Source organism: Sinohyriopsis cumingii, chromosome 5 (assembly GCF_028554795.1).
Source record: "Sinohyriopsis cumingii isolate HCF-2022 chromosome 5, ASM2855479v2, whole genome shotgun sequence".
NCBI lineage: Eukaryota > Metazoa > Mollusca > Bivalvia > Unionida > Unionidae > Sinohyriopsis > Sinohyriopsis cumingii.
The window spans coordinates 1,737,644-1,762,661 of NC_142965.1; the positions used below are offsets into that span (position 1 = coordinate 1,737,644).

The 25,018-nt window shown below is 35.5% G+C and overlaps 1 protein-coding gene across 3 annotated transcripts in view; it reads left to right on the forward strand.

Annotated features, from left to right (window-relative positions):
• The window catches only part of LOC149798521 (E3 ubiquitin-protein ligase TRIP12-like), a 165,863-nt gene that overhangs the window by 106,293 nt on the left and 34,552 nt on the right, over positions 1-25,018 (forward strand). For all 3 annotated transcript variants that reach the window (XM_089957328.1, XM_089957327.1, XM_089957329.1), the window contains exons 28-36: positions 2,290-2,424; positions 3,364-3,423; positions 4,496-4,698; positions 6,629-6,744; positions 10,251-10,402; positions 11,582-11,727; positions 13,686-13,839; positions 20,637-20,735; positions 24,718-24,832. In XM_089957328.1, the coding sequence (XP_089813454.1) occupies positions 2,290-2,424; positions 3,364-3,423; positions 4,496-4,698; positions 6,629-6,744; positions 10,251-10,402; positions 11,582-11,727; positions 13,686-13,839; positions 20,637-20,735; positions 24,718-24,832 (1,180 nt within the window). The remainder of the gene's footprint in view (positions 1-2,289; positions 2,425-3,363; positions 3,424-4,495; positions 4,699-6,628; positions 6,745-10,250; positions 10,403-11,581; positions 11,728-13,685; positions 13,840-20,636; positions 20,736-24,717; positions 24,833-25,018) is intronic.

Consider the following 25,018-nt stretch of genomic DNA (forward strand, 5'->3'; position numbering starts at 1 on the left):
AGCCTATTTTAATCTATATGTATAAGAGTAGTTTTACAAATGCTTTTGAGAGAAACTGAGGCCTAACCGGAAATTTGCTCCGCGCATGCGTCAAAACACTGATTCGAGTTACCGTTCAGCATCGCATGTAAGATATTGAAAATGTCTTCACCGCCAAGGAAAAAGAAATGTATTACTCAAAAAGTGAAGTTTAATTTGGAATATATCAAAAATTGGCCGTGCATTCTGCCATTAAACATTGATATTCATTCATGCTTTTTGCACTCAGTGTGTCATCGCAGAGACGATGTGAGGAAGAATGTCGGTTGCAAAAAACACGTAGAAGTTGGGAAAATTAAGAATTCGCATATTTCAGCTCTGGAATATTTTAAACCATTGGTGGAAGACCCGCAGGTTACCAACGCTTAAGCATTATTTGTGAGTTTTCTTGTGTCGAGCACAATCTACCTTTATCAGCTGGAGACTGTGACGTTCTGTCGTATTGGGGTGGGGTTCTCCCAATATAATTTAATTAAATTAAATTGAAAGTTCCACCCTGGCTCGTTAGGTTAGAAAGTTAAATTAGTGATGATGTAGATTTACAGCTCTGAGTCCCCAGTCAGCAATGCCGACGGTTAAATTATAGAGAACACGAAGATGAAATTCAATCAATAAGAATTTAATAAAGGTGATAATTTAAAAACGATAACTTCCAATCACTCGTCTTTCCCTCGACCAAGTGACAGCCTAATTCATCCCGTGATTTACAGTGTGAGTTCGATTTTCCCCCTGTCCTTGCATCTACTCATCTATTTCTTCCCGCTGATTCTTCCTTCTTTCCGTTCCTCTAACTCCTCCTTTGTCTCTGTTTCCCTCTCTACTATCTCCTCCAGCTTCGCTCCAGACTTCAACTTCTCCTTTCTTCTCCTTTCCCTCTATTATCTCCTCCTCCAATTCCGCTCCCAGACTTCAACTTCTCCCTCTTCTTCCCTCCTTTCCTCCATCTCTCTATCCGAGACAACGGGACCAAACTTTAACTGGTCTGTCCCTCAAAGCTTCCTTTTGAAGCTTTCTGTACTTAGAATTTCCCGCTCTAAGATTTTCCCGCCAATAACGAATGGCTATTCGGAGTTACACTAACCTCTTCTCTGGGTAATTTCTCTCAGCGAACTGACTTTTGCCGGAAAACGCAGGGATATCATTCTACCCAAATCAAGGTCTCCCCCCCATCTCGATTGTGATTGGGTGGCGCTGTGCCCCTGTCCAATCGTCTTAGCGGCCAGTTCAACCTGTCTGTCTGTTTGCAGGGGAAAGAAGTTAGGACACTCCCACTTCTTCAGGCAATTTCTTTTGATCTTGGAAACATTTCGACACCTAGGTGATAACTGGCTATCGGGCGCTTCGCAACTCTGATGTCCGGTTTTTCGATTCTGGCCACAACAATCTTACGTAACTGATTAGTGCTAGCCTTTGGCAATGTTCGACATCAAACAATGACACGTCAGAATTACCTTGATTATACATGTTTCAAACTGGCTACTCTGGGTCGGGGTAAACATGACAGAGACCATGCTAAACATTTGTTCTGACATATGTTCCCGGACTCGAAAATCGCTTCCAAATTTTCCTGTGGAAGAACCAAAAATGCTGCAGCTCCTGTGCATTCCTCACAGCAACAGTGACAGCGAAAGAGTATTTTCTTTAGTGAGGTAAAATAAGACAGACTTTAAGGCCTCCTTAGCTGCAGAAAATTTGGCAGCAATTTTAGTCCCCAAGATCAACCAGCAGGCAAGAAGTCTGAACTGTTTAGAAAACAAATTTACAATCAAGCAGTTGAGGAAGTTCAAGTCTGCCACATTATCATGTCTTGATAAATAAATATTTCTGCATATATATAGTGTTTTATTTTTATTTTGCGAACTTGATATAGTGTAGTATTGACAGTCGGAGTAGTCAGAGTGGATGGAGTTATTGTCATAGTATTATTCACGAATTCGTGTCCAAATTCACGACTTTTTATCCCTATTTTCACTAATTATGAGCCTGGAAGGTTGGCAGCTATGCTGTTGTAGATCAGTTTGAATTTAATTTAATTTACACTTGCATGTAATTTTATGTCAGTGATATAGTTAATTTCTCAAAATTAGTTTTTATTACTGTAAAAATGAATACAGAAAACGACCAACATTGCAGTTGTGATGGCTGCTCCTGTCATTCAGGAATGTAGGATCAAACCTAAAGCCATAATTTTAGAGAACAAGAGTGTTGGCATTGAAACATTTTGTAGTTAAATTTCATTTTTCGTTGCAGTGTAATTTACAGAGACACCCATCCTGCAATAGTCTTAGACAGTGGAAGGGAGGCCCAGTCAAAATTGACCCTCTAGCTCTGGTCCAGGCCATAGAGCGTTACCTGGTCATGAGGGGATATGGAAGATTGAAACATGTAAGTGTGTTACTTGTGTGATATGCTCTGTATGTTTGCTAAATGTTTAAAGCCTGGTTTCCTCCTCTCCATGGGTTTGAGGATGTTGTATAGGCCTAATGCTCCCATCTGTGCTCTGTAAGAGGAGACTAATGGAGTCCATGTTGTATAGGCCTAATGCTCCCATCTGTGCTCTGTAAGAGGAGACTAATGGAGTCCATGTTTTTGCCCAGGAATATATCCAATGATTATGTTCTTGCTGCGAATGTCTTGGGTTTTTAAAAGAGCATAATCTATTTATTTGTATTTTAAACATTTTACTCTCGTGCCTTTGCCCTTGTGTGTTGGGTTGAAACATGCAAATTTCCTACCTGTGTGATCTATGGATCATTTACTTGTTTCTTCAGTTTGTATGGATTCCCTAAATTTGTGATATTGACTATTTCTTTTTTAAACAAATCATTGTACCATCTGCCAGCCATTTAAGATGGTAGTTTCTTGTAAAGAAGTGTTTGATCTTGACTTATTAGTCTTTTGACAATTTCTTTCTGGTAAATTTACCCCCCAAAAATATTTTAATATATAGAAACTTTCACACAAATTTTCATTCCCTTTAGCCCAGTTCCATATTTTGATACCAAAGGCAGAATCTTGCCATACTTGTTGAATAAAATCATCCTGTTAATGATGGTTTCTAGTAATGCAACCTAAGTTACATGTTTGCCAGACCGTTCCAATGGCCTAGTGGTTAGAGCGTCTTCTTTGAATGTGGGAGGTCGTGGGTTCGATCCCCGGCTGAGTCATACCAAAGACTTACAAAAATGGTACTAACAGCTGCCTCGTTTGGCGCTCAGCATTAAGAGGTTAGTGTTAGGACTGGTCGGCCTGGTGATTCTCTGAAAGTTTTTTTAAAAAATTCTGAAATTTTGTAAGATTCTTTGATTTTTATTTTCACTTCAGGAAGGAGATGAAGATGCCAGTGATGATGATAATTCAGATGAAGATGTTGATGACACCATGGTAAGTTGTTTTATCCCTTTGAGGATTTTGTCCTACCTTAGATGGATAATTAGCTTGTAATTGCATTTGCAGTGATGCTGCACATCATTTTCTTATCTACATTTAAAAGCAGCAAAAGAGAGGTATCAGACCCTGGTGTCTTTGTTGTCAGTCATGCTTAGATTTTGTGTAAAAGTGTTTTGAAAATCATGTCAATATAAGAAAAAGACGTTATATATTGGGGTACACTTGTATTGCCTATTTACTGTTTTCTTAATTCGTTACCCATGCATGAGGTAGTACCCTACTTCCAAGCTTGATAATGTCAGCATCATTTATGGTGCACCCAGGTGGGTTGCATTACACAAAAAGAGAAGGAGGAATTCCTAAAATGTTACCAAACTATGTAGACTTTCTGCTTTTATTTTAAAAAAAACAATTTTTAGATCATACATTATTTTAGGCTGAAAATTACCTGTTTTGGAACAAGAGTTTTTGTCAGGATTTTAGACTGGGCTTAACTGAAAAGCAAAACATTCAAACTGAATATGGACAGATGAGCCTTTGCAGTAAGTAAAAGCTTGAGATTCAGAGTGAGGACACAAAAATCATGGGTCCAATAAGAAAAGGAAATCCAATTTTCTCCTTTCTGCACATGCATGGGTGAATTGGCCAATCAAAACAAGTCTTTTTAACCCCTAAGCTTCCGGTTAATAAAAATCTCTCAGAAACATATATATTTGGATGCAATAGAAAGTAACCACCAACATTTTTTCTTGCACCCAGTTACGGCAAAACTGAAAGGGATCTCCAGGATACAGTGAGTTAATATCTGTGTGTGTACTGAATCAATAGAAAAAAATTTGTATACATTCTTTGGAAGTGGTTCTTCATCCTTGGAATCATTAACATTTATGAACATGTTTGGCAGTTTTTATTTACTAAAGCAATCAAAAAAAAATTATATTTTTTGTAATGTAAACAAATTTCATTCACATGGAATGGCTAGCTGATAACATTGTTACAAAAGAAACATTAAAATTATATGCCAAATTATCTTTCTGCTAATAAAAATACTTTATTTTTTTGCCAGGCTGCTGTTTTCATTAGCCAGGGTACAGCACGACATAGGTTAGAGTTCCTTATTGGAGAGAGAGTTCTGCCATACAATATGACAGTTTACCAGGCAATTAAACAGTACAGTAACCCAGGGGAGAGAGAAAACAGCGAAACAGACACCGATACAGAAAACCCTGTGGGTCACGCCAGCATTTGGGTCCAGACCCATACAATATGGTAATTAGAATTTGGTTGTTAGATTTACATGTGTCACTAAACCTTTTTATTGCTGAGACAGGGATTGATTAAGATAAATGTAATAAACTGACTACAATCAGTGCAAAACTAGTATTTAGGTAGCCTAAGTGATTTTGACTCTTAATGAGTCTTTTTTAAAGGCAAATATAAAACATAGACAAGACAAATAAAACAGACAAGCATTATCTTTGTAAAACTTTACATAACTATGACTTGTTGTGGATGCTGAAAGATATTTTATATTGATCTAGAAATCAATGAGCCAAAAGTGTCATCTGTTATTTTATGTAAATTTATGTATGTGCAAATTATATCCTGGATATTTCATTGTTATTGTTGTAAATATAGGTTATTGGGTGACTAATAAGCAAATTTAGAGAATCATTGAAAAGAGAACATGCCGGCTGCAAAAAGGTAATTTTATTTGTGAATGGCTGTCTTTTTCTAGTCTTCTTGGTTTAAACCGCTTGGTTTCAATGTTCTAAGGCAGCATATCCAGTAAGATTCCTTTTCTTTCCTGGTTTCGGAACTCCATTTGGGGTTGTGAGCAATTGCTGTAAGTGTTATATCACTGAAAGTGTGGTCATGGGAGGAGAAGTGTTCTGCGACTGAGCTTTCTGTACAGCTTCTTTGTCATCCAATCAGATATATGCAAGGTTGATCCTTTTGTGTAGTTTTTCAGTTTCTCCGACATACTGGATGCTACAGATCGTACATGTGATGAGATAAATGACATTATCTGTTTTGCATGTTTTGTTTGATTCATGTATGTTCAGTTTTTCTCTAGTCACTGTGCTAGAAAATGTCCTGGTTTCTATCATATATTGACTAGTGTGGTCTTTGTTAGTGATTGGCAATAGCTTAGCCCTGACCAGGATGTCCTTGAGGTTTTTTGGTTTCCGGAAGTGTACTACAGGTTTGTTCTGGAGTATTAACTTTAGTACATCACATGATTCCACGATTGATTAGTGTTTCCCGATGATTTTACCTACTTTGGGGTTGTCTGGATGGTAGGTCAGGATAAATGGTATCCTCTATATATGTATTGAGGTTCACCATAACATTATATTGTTAGACCAGTTGTTTTAGAAGAATTAACTATGGACTGCACGAGTAGGTTAAGTTATAAATGGACTTTGCCAAATTACAGATTGACAACTGTCCAAGAAAACAAGTCTGAAATAGTCATCGAAGGACTTGTACAGTACATTGAAACATTTTGTTTAAAAATATGTTGTTCCATCACTTTTAACATGACTGTCATTTGGGTTGGGTTTGAAACCTACTCTCTTTAAAGTAGTTCTAATTAGCTCTTGGTAATTAGCTCTTGGTAAGCATGTAAATTTCACTTGAACAGTTGAAAGATTTAGAGAGCATTTCTTTCAAAGGAAGATTGTTACACTTTCACAGATGGCAAACAGAAGGCAGTAAACTGCTGAATAGAAGGGTGGATTCTGTTAGTTTCTTGATTTTAGAGACCGCTCCATTTCATTCCTTAGGACCAAAACTACTGTAAAAGAGACCACTCCAGTGGCCTAGTGGTTAGAGCGTCTGCCTCTGATGCAGCAGATGATGGGTTCGATCATCCGGCCGAGTCATACCAAAGACTTACAAAAATGGTACTAACAGCTTCCTCGCTTGGCACTCAGCATTACGAGATTAGTGTTAGGACTGGTCGGCCTGGTGTCAGGATAATGTGACTGGGTGGGACATCACGCTACATGTCTGCAACACGATAGCCCAGTGCTAGACATCACTATATACTGCCACACTGCAGACATCGTAGCGATATGACTGAATTTTTTTAAAGCAACGTAAAAAATCCAAATCACACACACACACACACACTACTGTAAAAGAAATTGAGTTATGTTCCTATGTAGCTGATATTGTATCCTTTTTGTGTTAGGTACCGTCCTGCTGCAGAATCAGAAGAGAGTGTTGCCACAAGTCCCAAGAAGAACAGATCTGAAGTGAAAGTTAGCAAGAGTGGCACCAGGAAAAAGCCGGATGAGCTTTGGACAGGCAAGTTTTTCATTGGAAAATATTGGATTAGTTATAATGTCAATTGGGGTATTATCAGTCGACTTGTATTATCAGAGAAACCAATAAAAATTAGTAAAACTATTTAACGCAAAGTAGTAACCTATAAATATATTATTGTATGTAACATCCGACCTCTTCTTGTTCATTGTTTTGAAACATGATGATCAAGAGGTGAAATTTTTTTATAAAAAAAACAAGGGACTTTTGCAGCATTTCTGATGTTCAGATAGTTGCATTCCGGGGAGAAAATAAATACACCTGACACAGCTTATGAATCCAACTTGGTATAGGCCAGTTCTTGTTCTGTTTGAATGTTTACTCTGGTGCCTTTGTTTGATGATTGGTGATAAATATATAGATGTACACCCAAAGGGGGTATTATCAGATGTTTGATTGGTGATAAATATATAGATGTACACCCAAAGGGGTTATTATCAGATGTTTGATTGGTGATAAATATATAGATGTACACACAAAGGGGTTATTATCAGATGTTTGATTGGTGATAAATGTATAGATGTACACCCAGAGGGGGTATTATCAGATGTTTGATTGGTGATAAATATATAGATGTACACCCAAAAGGGGTATTATCAGATGTTTGATTGGTGATAAATATATAGATATATACACAAAGGGGTTATTATCAGATGTTTGATTGGTGATAAATATATAGATGTACACCCAGAGGGGGTATTATCAGATGTTTGATTGGTGATAAATATATAGATGTGCACCCAAAGGGGGTATTATCAGATGTTTGAAATACAGGTTATTAAGCACAAGTTGGTTAAGATTTTTAACAAATTAAGCTACTAAAAATGATAAATACCACTTCAACTGATATTTTAGGTGATTTAGTTGGTTTTCCAAGCAAAATTACATGGATAACATTTGTGATTAACTAATTTAATTAACTAATTAATAATAAAATATGTCAGTACTCGACATTAATGCTCACCACTGAAAATAAAATAAAATCTTTTCACCAACTTGTTTGTTATTATTATTATTGTCATTATTATTATTATTATTATTATGTAAATATATCATTTTAAAAAGATTAACTGTCTCGTCATATTTCATCAATACTGTTTACATAACAATGTAATACACATTATTAAGATGGATTGAAATGTTTATAACAATCCCTACCTTGATAATCATGGACTAGTAATGTAAAAAAAAAAAAAAGATTATCCTGTCTTGAAGCTTAAATGGTGTTAATTTCTTTTATTGAACTTGGGTTAGTGGAAAACAAAACAGTGGCCACCTTTCTGGCAGTGTTGACTTGAGCAATAACTGTGTGAATCTTTCGGTTACAGGGTTCATTTAAACATTTTTGAAACCCCGTGATGCAGTTTTTATACAGACAGTGATATTCATGATAAATATAACCAGTATTTTGAACATTTACATTATTTTGTTTAATTTATTTCATGTGTTTGATTAAATTACATATGATGAGGATTTTAAATATTTAAAAAAAAAACTGAATAAATGTCCAAAAATACCAAGAGGTGTCTGATTTGACCCCTTGTTGAGCCTCTATTTTGCATTACCTCCAGCATGATCACGTGATATATGTTAAAAATGGATGCTGCACAATAGTAGTCGAGGTTATTTGCTAATGTTAATTCCATTTGGCAGGGAAAACAAATAAGTCATTGATGCATTCCATTTAATATTGTCTGATAATACCTGGATTGAAATTTGTTGTTGAAAAATTATGTGCCATGCTTGGATCTTGTCATTTCTTGGACATTGAAGCTATGTTCATAATGAAAGGTTTGAAAATGTACTGATCACTAGATTTAAGTTGAAAACTTTGTTAGCTATGAATCACTTTAAATTATTGTAATGCTTTAAGCTCACCAGGCTGTAAGGTCAAGGTCAGATTAGGTTATGGTATCACCCATTGGCCATTAATAAGAAATGTATATTTGCAACTTCTTTCAAAATCTGCCAGACTGATTTCAGCAAACTTGAAATGATCATTTTGGCATAAAAACCTTTCAAGATTATACAAATGATGCTGATCTGCTATCACTAAATATGGCCACCATTACTAAAAATAGAATAACCTTGAAATGATTTCTTTTCCAAAACCAGAGAACAATTAAATGTCATAAATCATCCTAGGATTTAGACCTTTCAGATTTGTACAGATGATGGTAATTTGCCATCAGTTGTGGCCTCGATTATTGAAAGTGTCAGTATATTTCAGCAACTTCATTTTTAAAAAAAATCATTTTATAGTATTTGACTCAGGTTGACAAAATTATCCTTTGCAAGATCTTTCACATATGTACAAATAATGCTGATCTACCATACAATTTTTCTACTGTTTCAAAGAATAGGATAACCTTCAATGAATTCTGAATAATTGGTTAACATAATTTGACCAGGGGTTGGCATAAAGTGCCCAAGCTTGAACACTTCAAAGATTTATACAGAAGTTGCTATTCTGACATCAGTTATGACAGTTATTGCTAAAAGTCAAAAGACCTTTAACTTTCTTTTAAAACTCTGATACAAAGCATTTGATAAATGATAAAGTATAGATGAGGAAAGTAGAGAAACCTTTAAATATGTTGTTTCCAGTATTTGTGGAGCCCATAGCACCGGAGAAATTTCAACAGAAAGCATGCTAATGATGAAAATTTCTTGGCCAACTGCTCTTGGTTTTTGCCATTAGGCACTTCTAACCAAGTGAGCAATATCAGATCCTCATGGGCCTCATGTTCAGATATCATATTAATGAAAAATCATTGTTCAGCGCAAGCCTGTGATTATGTAGACTTATATCTGGACTTTGTTATAGACTGAATTCTAAAAACATTTTTTAACAGATTTTAAGGTTGGAGACATCAGTCAGTGGGAGTGCCAGTAAAAAGTCATCGTTGTTAGCCAAGGTTCCAATATGTTAATCCATCTACACCTTGGCTGATTGATCTAATATTTCATTGCTTTGTACTAGCAATATTTATGAGATGTTACAAATTGCTTTCCTTACTAAGTAGTGCCAAATAACCAATAGCATGTAACAGTGGTACATTGTACATCGGCCAAAAATGGTTGAGGCAATTGTAAGAATAATATCAAAAGTCTAACTACATTGCAGAAAGGAGCCATTACAGGTGTACTTAAGGGTCGGATTGTAGTTGAGCAAACCTGGATTGGCAGTGGAAAATCACTTATTTATGTGTCCATTTAAGTTGTGTGCATCCTTGTTGTGATCATGGAGGAACAGTGTTCAAATCTGAACAACTTGATTTTCATTGGATATGGTGACTTGCCATTGCATCCAATAAAATTCACAGAAATATTGGATCAATCCACCAGGGTGTAGATAGGTTAACATATTGGAACATTGGCTAGTAAAGATGGTATAAAGCTTCCTCATGACCATCGCTCAGTATGGACTATTGAGACGGGGTGCTAAATGTGCTGTATTTATATTGTTTTAAATCAAATTTTTGCAGATGGTCATTGTCCTGTGATAGTCCCAGCCCTGAACTCCTACCTGACAGACAAGCTACCTGCCTTTGTATCTGTACAGGACCCCTCACTAGATGTGATCACTATACTGCGGATCCTACATGCTTTCAACAGATACTGGGCTACAGTCTATGAGGTACTTTAAATCTGTTTGTAAGGATGTTTTCAATGGCTAGACTGTTGAAATAATATCAGCTTGAGTTATATTTGGATGTCATACCTTGGATACATTGTTATGAGTATTGTATTTCATATTCTCATATTTGTAGTGGTAAAATACTTATGTTAGCTCCCTTTGTAAATTATTTTCCATTGTCCGTTGTGCATCATCCATTCAATTTTTATCTTTGCAACTTCTTAAATATTGCTTGACCAGTTTTTACTTTATGTTACATAGAGCATTCAGGCATCAAGACCATTCAGACATGTTTACTTGATGCCTGTCCATCATTCAATATTGCCACCATAAATAACATTAGTAAAACCTTTAAACAACTTCTTTAAAAACAAACTGCTCAAAACAGTTTGACATTTTTTAGCAAAGCTTCCTAGCAAGAAGGTCTTGCAAATTTGTTAAGATTTTGATAAGTCATCAGATATGGCCTCCATTACAGAAACTACAACCTTGAACCAATAAAAACAATGCACTTATGACCAAATTTGACTCAAACCATCATAGCATGGCGGTCATGTAAAAATGATCCAGGTCTGTCAATAAGTGTGGTCACCATTACTAGAATATTTCATCTCAAAAGCTGTAGAACAGAAAGTAACCAAATTTGATAGAATGACTCATGGTAAGGTCTTTTAAATTTTTTCAAATGATGCCGGTCTACTATCAAATATGGCCACTTTTACTAAAACCAACACTTTCAAACAACTTCTTAAAGATAGCTCAACAGATTTGGACAGAAAACATTTAGTCATGCAGGGCTTGGAGATATGATGCCAGTCTGCAGTAAAAACTGCTGTCATTTCTAAAAATAGAAAAATCTTTTCTTTTCAGAAGTTACTTGCAGAATTTTTCCAAGTTTGAAAATATTCTTGTATAAAAGTCTTATGTTTTTGTGCAAATGATGCCAGTCCATCATGAAGTATTGCCACCATTTCTAAAAAGTGGAACATAATTGGCAAAATTTGAAAACAGACAGCTATGAAATTGCTATCCAGTAAACGAAAGTGAATTCACTACATTTTACAGACGATTAAGAAAAACTTTCAATATGACATAGGCCAGCAGAAAAAGTGAAAAGGAGGGAGAGGTATTTAGAAAGTGAAATAAAGACACCAATTATATTACTATTCCTTGTTTCAGGTGCCCCAGCCAGCCCATCCTATTTTATCCAGTCAGGAGTTCATCAGCACCAAGCTGACTGCCAAGGCCAACCGCCAGCTTCAGGACCCACTAGTCATCATGACAGGCAACCTTCCTGCATGGCTAGCAGAAATAGCTGCAGCTGCGTTAGTATCCGTGATTAATGTGTGTTTTTATACATGCCCCTTGTCACTTTTTGTTTAATAGGTTTTTGAGTAACTCACTAGCAAATCAGATCTTCATTTTCATCTGTCTCTTAGTAGCAGGTAAGTCTAACATTGGTGTTTATAGCATTGGCTTAGTAAGTTTAAATTTTGTAGTGGTCACTTTTTCAGACGGGATAAATATATTGGAACCATTTTGCCACCTTACCTAATAGTATATTTTAACCATTTTGTCCCTTTTATTCAGCAACCTTACCTGATGGAAAGTATATTTATACCATTTTGTCCCCTTTTATAAGGCAACCTTACCTGATGGAAACTATATTTGTACCATTTTGTCCCCTTTTATAAGGCCACCTTGCCTGATGGAAAGTATATTTGCACCATTTTGTCCCCTTTTATAAGGCCACCTTGCCTGATGGAAAGTATATTTGTACCATTTTGTCACTTTTTATAAGGCCACCTTACCTGATGGAAAGTATATTTGTACCATTTTGTCCCCTTTTATTTGGCAACCTTGCCTGGCAGAAAAATATATTTGTACCATTTTGTCCCTTTTTATAAGGCCACCTTGCCTGACAGAAAAATATATTTGTACCAGGAGACAGTATTGTAATTACTCTTTTAACTTGGTTTATAATACGTTATCCAGGGATCATATAATGCAGATTTTATTGATTTGACTTTTGGCCATCAAGCATTATTTAGTACAAAAGTTTCAAAAGTATTGAACAGTATTCTTCTCCCTTTTTTTCTACTTCTTTCTATGAGTTTCTTTTGATGTCAAATTAGTATAATGGAGACATTAATTAGACTTTAGCCAGAAGGAGAAAGAGACAGCCAAAATTAGCTCCATAAACATGTAAATTTGTACACGCAAACACACACTCCATAAGCATGTAAATTAGTACACACACACACACTTCATAAGCATGTAATTTTTTACACACTCCACAAACATGTAAATTTGTACACACACAAACACACACACCATGAGCATGCAAAATTTGTACACCTTGGATATTGTTGATTCTCAAGAAAGAGTTGGTTATTTTATCCTCAGATATATTGAATTTTATTCAGAAACAAAACAAGGCTCTTTTTTAAGAGAATTCAGACTTTTTTTTAATCTTTTATTGCTTAATATTTATTGGAAAAAAAATCATTATTGCCAACCAAGCTTATGAAAGTCTCATTTCTGTGAAGACTGTTTGGGACATTTAGTAAAGCTGACTGGAAGGACCAATCTTGTCACCCAGGCCTTCCAGAATCGATATAAATTGTTGAAATTTGTTTTTACTGCTACATAAAATTAGCAAGTCTTTATTTCAATCAGCCATTGGAAAAACATTCGTAAAATGACTTAGAAAACTTGTAATTTAATCACACTATGATCCATGAACTGGATAAATTCAGTAAAAGTGAAATTGTTTGAATCGGCTGTTTCTTACAAATTAAATGTGTTAGATTTTTGCAATATTTAGTAATAAATACTACATTATTCTCCATGGTATTTGAGAAAAAGAAATTTTCTTATTCTGAAGTAATTTATCTTTATGCTCTCATTCTTTATAAATATATCAATTGCATTGCCTCATTTGTATTCAAGTAAGCAGATAATTCAAATAAGTATTACTATGTAAACAGGTGTTTAATCAATACTCAGTTATTACAAACAACAAGTCATTTTTCTTTTTTTCTCTTGGTGTGCAATTATTTAATCTTCAAAACCCATTGTGAAAACCTGTTTCGGAAAGAAAATTGTTTACAAGAAGCAACGGCTTACCTATTATGTAAACTATTTTTTTACTGCTCATTTGAACTAGGGATTTATTAAGAACGTGGGGAATGACTGACTGGTGGGAGTATCTCATTTAGTAAATTAGGACATGATGCTTTATACAAACCTACTTTCATTTATTTTTAATCTCCTTTTTTAGGCCATTTTTATTTCCCTTTGACACAAGGCAACTTTTGTTTTATGCAACCACTTTTGATCGTGATCGTGCTTTGATGCGGCTGCAGGACAATGCTGGTGACACCATGTCTAATGACAACAATGAGAGAGTGGCACCTAGATTGGACAGGAGAAGGGTAAGTAACGTTGTGCAGAGCTTGTTCCTCCTCCGTTCTGTAAATGTTAAGAAAGTCTGAAAATTTTATAGGTAAATCCGACTTTTTTAAATTCACTTGTCTTGTTTATTCGCTGAAATGACCATTAGAAATACTTGCAAGAATTACCTTCTGTCCCCAGGTCCCCACCCCCCCTTGCAGACTCAGGAATGTTGTTGTTGTTGTAGGGTTTAACGCCATTTTTCAGCACATGATAGGCTATACATGGCAGCCAGTATTAATGGTGGAGGAAGAACCCGGGAAATCACCGGAAAGAACCACCGACCCTCGAGAAGCTACTGGCAAGCTTTCTCACATGACCACATTGGCCGAATCCGAGACTCGAACCCACGCAGACAGAGGTGAGATGGCAGTGATCGGTAACGGAGAGCGCTTTAGACCACTCGGCCACTCTGGGCCCCCTCAGGAATGTAGAATAATTCCAATGTGAATTGAGGTGTGTCTTTTAAAGGTGACTAATGGAGGCAGGAGTCATGGCAGCTCAGTTGTGAGCATGATGGAATGTGACCAGAAGGGTACAGGTTTGAATGCTGCCATTGGTTCAGCATGACATGGCTTTGGTGGTGCCTTCCTTGGTCAAGGCGCTTTATTCCAATTGACTCGGCACTTAATTTAGTAGTGTTGCTGTACTGTAAAACACTAAACCAATGCAAATATTCCATATGTACATAAAACGATGACTCAGAAATATTCAGTTTATAGTCAGAATTGAATATAGATTCATATTGTAGTGTAAAATAATGCAAGTCTAACTTTTGAAAGGTCAGGATTTGTTATTTTGAAACATTGTCATCATGGAGGAAAGAAGCTCATGTTTACACAAGATAAATAGACGTGATTTGTCAAAAAACTGTACTTATATTTTCAACAATGACACTAAAAGCTGGTAAGACTGTAACAGTTATTTATATTTTGTTTTCCCAGTTTCTGAAAATATTTTAACCTAAAACTCTTTAGTCTGGGAAATCTCAATTTCAAAATGTTTCCCATCCAACAGTTTGAATTAGAAAAGCTTACAGTGCAAATCCAAGCAGTTATTTTTTAGATTGAAACCATATGATGTACATAGTGTAATACCACATACAGCTTATATCTGGGCATAACAGTATGTAAAAATGTTAAATCATTTAGAAAAATAACCAGTAATGTTGGGCAAAGTCTCAACATGTATGGGTGAGATGAATGGCCACATTAATCTGATAAATTTAACTTAACACATTAACCCCTGGAGGTTTTTGTCGTTTTTGCCTGAAATTCGAGTAGGAAACACATTTTGAAAGCTATTTCTGAAATAATCATAAGAAAGCAACTTCCAGGTGATTTTTCAATAACATAATGCCTAGTTGTGTTAGAAACATTGTTTTTCATTGGCTATTTGGCTCGTGCATGAGCAGAAGGGTAAAACAAAAAATTATTTGGCGGGGTGCTTAACGGACCCATTATTTTCATATCGAGACCACTCTTTATTCCAAATACCCATCTTATCCTACTTTTTGCAAAGGTTCATCTGTCTGTTTGCAGTTCATACCGGACTGCCTTAGATCTGAGACCAAAAGATCTTAAATCCGGACACAAAATCGGATTACAACCGCAGGCGAATTTTGGGTGGAAAAAAGACGGGTCTAAAAAATGAGTTTTTTTCCTCTGTATTTTGTAGTGCAACTAGAACTTCCAGATTATTTGGTATCATTGTAGAGCTACATCTGTCTACCTTTCTATAATACCACCCACTCTAGTGTATCTTAAATGACCTTGATGCTACAGAGCTCAGCAGTAGGCTACTACCTCCTGCCACGTAAACTCGTCACCAGGTGTTAATGTGTTAACATGATGAAATGGTAATCTTTTATATCGTATCTATCTTCATCTGTATTTTACTACCAAGAGTTGTCCAAGTAAAGTATACTTTGGAAACAAGGAAGGCACTTTTCAGTGGAATCATCCATAGATGCAGTTTGAAATGTTTCTTCATTTTCATATGAATTCTTTGAGTAACGATATTATCCTGGCATATATTTTTAAAAGCTTCATTCAGTTATGTTTATGTGGAATAGTCCTAATGAATATTACAAACATTGCTAAAGACATTTGCTTCAACTGAGAGAGAAATAATTGTGCAGCTATCACACTAAGATATCTTAAAATACAATACTTTATTTTGGCTTAATCACCTTGTTTTTTCATGCGATAACTGTTAGCACAAGTAATCCGTTTGACCCTTTAGTATTATACCATGAGCACAGTTTCATTTGTATTCTAGTACAAAGTTACTTTGAGTTTAATGTGAGACCTGTACTTTGCTGCTTCGAGTTACTTGTATCTTTGTTTATTCCTGAAAATATTTGATTGATCAGTTTTACCAAATCTAATTTTTCCAGATTACAATTAAGCTGCATGTCCATTGCTGTTTTATTTACTTTGTTTCACACACTCAAGAGTTACTTTTTTCAGTGATATAATCTATCCTACAAAGAGTTGTAATCTATATCAAAATATTCATAAGTATATTAGGCACATAATGAGCATATATTTACATAACACATGCACGCACACACACACACACACACACACACAATTATACATATATATATATATATATATATATATATATATATATATATATATATATATTCATTGAAGAATGACACTAATAGAGATTCAAATTTTGAATATAGATGAACTAGATCATCATTGATCTATTTTAGATGTTTTGCTTAAAACAAAAACATATTTTTCGACACAGTTTATCAAACATTTCATTAGGACAAGCTGGTTGCTTTGGTGTTTCATTTTCATTATAATTGGAGGATTTGTCTTCTATCCATGCATAGCTGTCAAGTGTACCGTTTTTTCCGTATTTGTCCCGTATTTTGGACCAGAATATGGGTGTACATTTTTTGGGCAAAAAATATGTTTAATATTTTTTTTAAAAAAATATTTAAAAAATTCCTTGCAATTTTCAGTTTAGAATGGGCACTCGGTTCCATTCTGATAGAAATGTATCGCATGTACATAGGAATACAGTTCTACAATATGATTGGTTCATTCGAAATCGAGGCTACAATGCCTGTCTTTATCTGCCATATTGGATTTTGCAAACAGTTACCGCTGTCACTGTATCTCATTTTCATAATATTTAACTTCTAATCATGTTGAATAGGAAAGCAGAATATTCAGAATTTTCTCCAGGAAAGACAAAAAACAGAACTAGAAGGACAATTGTGCCGTCTTGTTTAGATTTGTGAAACCATCTAGTAAAGGAGAAAACTCTACGTTGTGCAAGTTGTGTAACGTGATTTCGCTATTGGGTGCCTATGAAATAAAGAGCACGAAAAAGCTAATAAACATCAGCTTGCTGCTTCATCATACACAAGTCAGCCTGAACTTATGACGTATATAAATACCAGAGAGAACCTAGATGTAATTTGATCAAAATTTGGTTTATTAAATTTCTTTTGGAAATTAACCTTCCTCTTTCAATTACTAGTGTTGCTGGCGATTTATTTCGCACACGTTTTCCAGACAGTAAAATCGCAAAGGATTACTCATATGCTAGAACGAAAACAGTTCAATGAGAAAATCACACAGAATTGAGATTATCAGTGAAGGTTGATACATTCAAATTGATAATGATTGGAAAAAAATAAGGTGTGGAAAAGGCTAGTGTAAAAAGTATGTGTCTGAGTGTGTTGCACTTTTGCACCTTCTAAATGGGCACCTGAATGGAATATGGTACAACATATGCATATTTGACATTAAATAATTATGTAAAGCACTGTCCTACTTTACTGATGGTTGTATATGTTGTAAATAGTTACATATGCATTAAAATTGTAAAAATCAGTATTTGTTCCTGAAAATCAGTATTTTTGTCACAAGAAGTCAGTATTTTTTTATTTGGGGGTTGACAGCTATGTCCAGGCCAGTTAATTGTTTAGAGGGAATTAGTGTTACCCACCATTCTAAAACAAATGTGCCACTTATGCCAGGGCTCAAACCTGATAAGTGATTTTTAAAGCCACACCCTGTGATGTAAATAAACTGATAAAACCAGGTGATACTACATAGGGTGCACATGCCTGTTCTACAACATTTATTTTTTTAATACCTTTGTATATAATTACGATTACCATAGCTGAATAAACATCTGCTTATTTAAAGTCGCTTGCATCAAAGCAAACTATCACTGCATTATTATTGCAGTTATTTTCAAAGCTTGATTTCTGAGATTTGAAACCGTGAGGTTTACTTTATTCTGCACAAGTTAAAATCTTAAATGTACATGTGATGATGCCATGATGTAAAAAGGTCACAATAAATGCAAGTGATGTACCAAACATTATTCTCATTGTTTTAATACTGGTACTACATTTCATTGAGTTAGGTATTTAAATTATCAGGGCAGAAAATATAATTACTGCATAAACTGAGTGATAAACTCGAGTAAAATCAAAAGAAGCTATTAATGAAATTATGTTTTTTGGCTTTTGAGGTTAGGGCAGTTGCCATCAGCATTGCTTTTAAGTACAACGGTTTCCTAACCAGTAATTTACAAGCCATGGGATGGAGGTCAGAGTTTTACTTTTTCCTGCTTTTACCTCTGAGAGCTTTCATCCCAAATGGTTGTTACACCTGCTGTTACCTATAGCAACGGGCTAACTTGCCATGTCATTCAGCAGTTTCCTAGTGACAAGACACAAGGACTAACACTGGATTGGAGGAGGTGGGGTAGATTTTCCCAGTTGCAACATTTAAGTATATGGAGTCTCTACTCAAGCTGGGTTATATCAAAGAATTAGAAGCTGTCTCACATACCTTGGGAAATTGATGGCGCTTCTCAGGGGTAAAGGATGTAAATCCCTCCACCTCTTACCTGTTCTCCTAAGGTATTATGATCCAATAATTTATTTGATGAAGAAACCAATTTTTCTAAATTAAAAATGTTTATTCAATAATCCTTACCAAATTGTAATATGGATACACATTCCAACCTCCCGTCATTCACACCCTACTGATGGTGTGCATCCTACTCCACTAGTGACTGACGTATCGACAGGATTTGGCTCCAATGCTTATACACCTCTCCCTTGATAATTTACACACAATAGGGTCCAATAACAGAGACCACACTGTAAGCAAGGGTGCATGTTACTGAAGGACTTTAAAAAAAATTAAGGAGATTCCATCCCCACTGGACAATGAGATAAAGGGGGAGCATGGTGCTGTTTAATAGCTGAATACTAGTTTTAAAATTGCTTTGGAAATAATTGTCTTTTCTAATGAAGTTATTCATTATTTTGTGTAAACTGCCATTACTTTCAAGGTACCCAACTTTAATAACATTTTCCATGAGGTTTAAACGACCATTATGTGTATGCAAAACATTGTGTACTAACTCACTGCCATTCTTTGTTGATCCACAACAAAATAAGATTCCCTTTTAAAAAAAAAACTAAGGCCATATATTTTGTGTCAACTGTCAACCCCATTGTTTATTTTTTTATTCTAGTATTAAAATATTGATATCATGAGTTTGTTGCAAGAAATATTGAAACTTCTTATATTTGAGGAAATCTCTTAGTGCCAGTTCAGGAATGCTAAGTTCACTACACATTCTGGAAGTCATTTCTCCATGATATCTGTGAAACAAAGCTTTTATTCCCAGGTACTAATTTCACTTGATTGCCTTGCTATCTTTGATGACATGTGCAGGTTGATTTGTTTAATTATATTACTTACATATGAATATTTGTAACAGTGTTCCACTGATCAATTAAAATGAGTTGACCCAACTCATGACCATGACCAATAGCTGAATTTGCATGCCTTTTCATTTTTTTATTATTCCACCCACCCACCCCTATATTTGATTTGATACAAAGACCTAATTAACTAGATAATACAGAGCCGGTCTGCTTTCAGTTCAATGAAACAATACAACAGATACTTCAGAAAGTCATGTCAAGACACTGTTGGCACTTTACTAGATTCTCTGAATATATCAGAAACACTTGTAGACATAGCTTGATGGTAGATAGACATTTTCCACATTTTAATACAAGAGGGCATATGGCATCTATGATGATATCTTGGAAAACTGAATTACGAGAGAACTAACAACACATTTCATTTCACAAAACTTAATTTTTTTTGTGTTGCTACCAGTAGGCATTTGTGACATTTTCATTGATCAACAATTTTGTATAATATGTTACTTCAGTGTACTGAGAATGCTGTTTAGATAGAAAATTCAATACAATATTTGACTTTTTATAAAAAATTCAGAATTTCATGATGTTCGTTCATATTTCCAGGTGCTAACCACCATTTTTTATGATAAAATGAGCAGTATCTTAGGGCTCAATTTACCAATTTTGATCATGGTTTTCTTATATTCAACAAATGGGGCCAATTTTGTTGGTATTTTCTAGTTTAAAAATAAAAAAGTGGGATCCATGCTTGACCTTGTGTTAAAACCGGGTTCATGAGTTATCGAGGGTTGTGTATCTAAGGGGGAGATCTCCATCAGAATCTTGCCAACAGGTACGTGGGCAGAAAACTGTTAGTTTTTATACCTAAAATATTAGCTTTGGATAGTTGTGCATGTATTCCTAAGGTGTTATGATCAGGTAATTATTATTAAAGAAGCATATTTGCTCTAAAATTATTTTTCCTTAAGAAAGGAACATTGTTATCAAATATGTAAGAATGTGTTTAATTCATTGATTCACCCTGACATTTACTTTTTTTGTCAACAGAGAACTGTAAGCAGAACAGATCTGTTTAAACAAGCAGAGAAAGTGATGGAAGACCTGGGCAATTCCAGAGCTCTTCTGGAAATTCAGTATGAAAATGAGGTATGAACATGGGACTCAGCTAAAACCTGTAGCATATAGTTTTAGATTTGCACAAGTCTAGTTCACACTAGAAATGAAGTAGGATAAACTAGAGACTCTGACCTGACAACCCGTACGATTTGACCTGACAGCATACAGAAGTGACCCTTAAAATACAGAATTACAGAATAATAGCAAAAATTATTGAAATATGATTGTTGCAGTAAAATCCTGAATCTGACTTGTCCATGTTTGATTCAGATCTTGTTTCATCTTCGAATAAACTAGCTTACAGGAGTATCTAGGATGCTTTAAACTGCACATTTTTTTTTTTCATGCAAAGCATTTACATGATCAAGCTGTTGTTTATAAGATTTTCTAAAAATGGCATCCAACAAACGATACCTGTTCAAAATGAAACGAACAATAAGCCTCTCAAAACATTTAAATTGTCAGCACAGAAGAATAAAAAGAAATATTCAGAACTTTTGGGGAAAAAGCAAGAAAGGCAACAATTACATTTATTGGACATCAAGTATTGATTTGAGTACAGTGGTCCCCCTCTTATATAGCCACCCCTTCTGTACCGGGAAAGTCGCCTTAGAAGACAGGTGGCCATTCCAGAGGGGGACTAAATTTTGTGTGAGAATTATATGTAATGTATGTAGTAAGAAAGCTACACGCTTAAAAGCATTTAATATCTTCATTTAAAAGTAACATTATTAAAAGGTTCTTGTTATAATAATAGACTTATTTCAACTGAATGTACGTTATTAGTTCTTATTCATGGCATAAGCATGATATGCGAGCGGATATTGTTGTCATGCACATTGCAAAACCATTCAGAAACATCATTTAAATCTTGGTACATACATAATTCTCTTTCCATTTGCTCCATTTTCCCACTGCTGCTGAATATCTCCTCTTTTGGTTGCGATGTTGTTTATTCAAGTCTTTTCAACTTAAAATTGTTTTATTCAAGTCTTTTCTACATAAAATTGTTCAGCAAGTACCCTCTCAGCAACTCACCCGATGTCGTTGAGTAGAATAACTGACTTTCTAAAATAATACATCTCCATTTACGTGATGACATGTTAATGTTTGGTAATGATTTATTCGGATGTTGCTAACTATGCGATTTAATTATACAGACAAAACATCAAGTGGACGAAATGCCTTCTTCGTAAAGAAAGCGATAAATGTGTTGTCTCATGATTTCTCTGTGTGTGTGTGCTAATGCACAAAATCTGAGAACTTTTAAAATGCATGCTTTCCAACTTGACAGTGTCAGTACATGAAATTTTGTTACTGCTTACTAACAATTGGTCTGACATATAGAAAAATACATACTGCCTTACTGAGAAGGTTTTGCAATGGTTGACAGGTCTGGAGACTCAATTATGAATAAATCTTGATAAAGACTACATACAATATATTTATATGGCTATACTAGTCAGTGCATCTAAGTTACTTACTAGATCCTCTTAAAAAATGGATCTTGAAACTTGCAGCCAAGCATACATTGATTTAAATCCTTTTACATCTTCAAACAAGGATAAACCTGACCTAAAATAGTGATCTAAACTTTTATATGCTTGGCTGTTATGTGTAATATAGGTTATACCCTGTTGGGGCATATGGAATAGAGTGTCTTGCCCAAAGACATATGGCAGCTGCCCCAGCCAAGTCTGGAAAGGATTCAAACATGCAGGGCTTCAAATTATAATTGTGTTAGAACTTTTTCATTGGATCCTGGTAAAACAAAAGCCATTTCAGTTTTGATGGCTGTTTAAGTGAATGAAGTTGTTGGCACACATAAATATTTCTGCAAATTCCCAGTTCAGAAAATGCACAACATCATATTCTGTTTTGGGACATATTTCAGCCATTTGTTTTCATATTGTTCAAACGATTCATGGTATTTATTTCTCACTCTTGATCGCATTTATGATTGGACTCTTTTTGTTATTTTACTTCTTTTTTTTTCTCAGTCACATAACTGTTTAGCTTCACTGGTCCTAACCAGAAGAGGTTATGGGATGGTTTGTTGTCCATCCTATTCTGTCAGTCTGTTGTCCATCCTATTCTGTCAGTCTGTTGTCCATCCTATTCTGTCAGTCTGTTGTCCATCCTATTCTGTCAGTCTGTCTTCCACACAAGTTTGTTATTGCTACTCCTCCTAAACTACTTGGAGGATTTCCATGAAACTTTTTCACACACCTTCATCCTATAGTCTAGTTGGTCCTAGATTTTAAAAAAAGGTGCTGCTCGCATGGCTAATCTGAAAATCTTATTGCTACTCCAGAAGATTGGATGGTCATATCAAAATGGGGTTTTCACTGAAAGACTTCTTATGATATCTAGTTGGTTCTGAGTGAAAATTGTGTGGAACTGATGTCCAGCATGTCCGCCATGGCAGCCATCATGAAAATCTTGTTGTCGTTGTCACTTCTTCTGAATGGATGGGCATATGAACATTGGGATCTTCAGTTGAAGACTTTTCAGTGAAAGACTGCTTTTGACGTTGATCCTAAATTGACAATGGTGCAGATCTGGTGTCCAAGATGTGTGCTATGGCAACCAGCTTGAAAATGTTGTTATTGCTATTCCTCCTGCATGAATGGTCAGATCACCATGGGGTTGTCACTAAGACTTATGCAGTCCAGTTTGTCCTAAAAAAGAAAATGGTTCCAGTCATACATTCATTATGGCTGCCATGATGGCTTTCTTGACATTGTGGCATGGGGGTTTTCACCAGAAGATTTCTAAAAATATCTTTGTCCTAAATGAGTGCTCCGGTGGCCTAGTGGTTAGAGCGTCTGCCTCAGATGTGGGAGGTCATAGGTTCGTTTCCCATACCAAAGATAAATAAAAATGGTACTAACAGCTGCCTTGCTTGGCTCTCAGCATTAAGAGGTTAGTGTTAGGACTGGTCGGCCTACTGTCAGGATAATATCACTGGGTGGAACAACATGCTACATGTCTGTGGCATGATGCCCCAGTGCTAGACATCAACTATAAACTGCCACACTGCAGACATCGTAGCAGTATGACTGAATTTTTTTAAAAGCTATGTTAAAATCTAAAATCACACACACACACTTTGTCCTAAATGAAAATGATGCCAATCTGACATCCAGTATGTCCACCCACAGTAGCTTGTTTGAAAATTTGATCACTGAAGAAGATCAGAAATGGTTTAAACAATCAGCAGTTAGAAGGAAGAAATGATCTTGAATTGCGTGAAATTTCTTTTTGCCCACTAGAGTGTCAGACCCTTCAAGCAACTTGTTACATTTTTCTGACAGATGTACACCTTGCAAACAAACTTCCATCTTTCCAATTATCTCCACACAAGGCACTAAATTTTTATTATTAGTGATTTAAAATTAAACTTGTTTTGGGGTATTATTCTGCATTATTTATTGAGTTGGCCAATCCATCCTTTTTCTATTGACCGTATTTGGCACTAGTCTGTTACTATCATTTGGTATCATCAGTATTAAATATATTGACTTGTTCTAGGATACCAGACTGGTTTGGCATGCATGGTTAATGTTTTGACAGTTGGGTACTGATTGGGGGATGAACACATAATATCAGTTATTGGCATTCATTGTGCCTCATCAAGTGCCTGGATTTGGCACAATTCCACTTTATAACTTACAATAATGGCTGGCAGAAATGTGTGCAGAGCAACAGGCTTTTGTGGTTCTAGTAATCTATCTGCAAATCTAATCCTAATCTTGGATTAGTGGATTAGTGTTATTTTTCAAGCCCCGCTACTAACCCCTGATAGCTCCCTCAGTTTAAAAGTTTCGTTTTACTGTCATGTAGGCTGGTTCCATAGCTAATGAAAAAGGTTTATTTGCATGTGACTTTTTGATTTTATCAAGAGCTATTGATTTCAGTCACAAACACACACACACTCTCTCTCTCTCTCATGCCAAAAAATTACAGCTATTCTGAGAATCTACAGAATATTAAAATTTTATATTTATAGGTTGGTACAGGCCTTGGTCCCACTCTAGAATTCTATGCCCTCATCTCAAGAGAAATACAGAGGAGTGATATGGAGATATGGAGAGGGGAGATCGTCAAGGAAACGGATGTTACAGGTCCCACTTTTGCCTTATTTACCTAAGGTTTACTGTACAAAAAAATAACATTTAGAATCTATTTAATCTATTTAGGATGGAAATGTGGCTCACAATCAGACATTAGTGAACTGTGAATCATATTTTTGGTACCCAACTACCTAATTCAGATATATATCTGTCTTCTGTGGTCAGTGTCCATGTGTT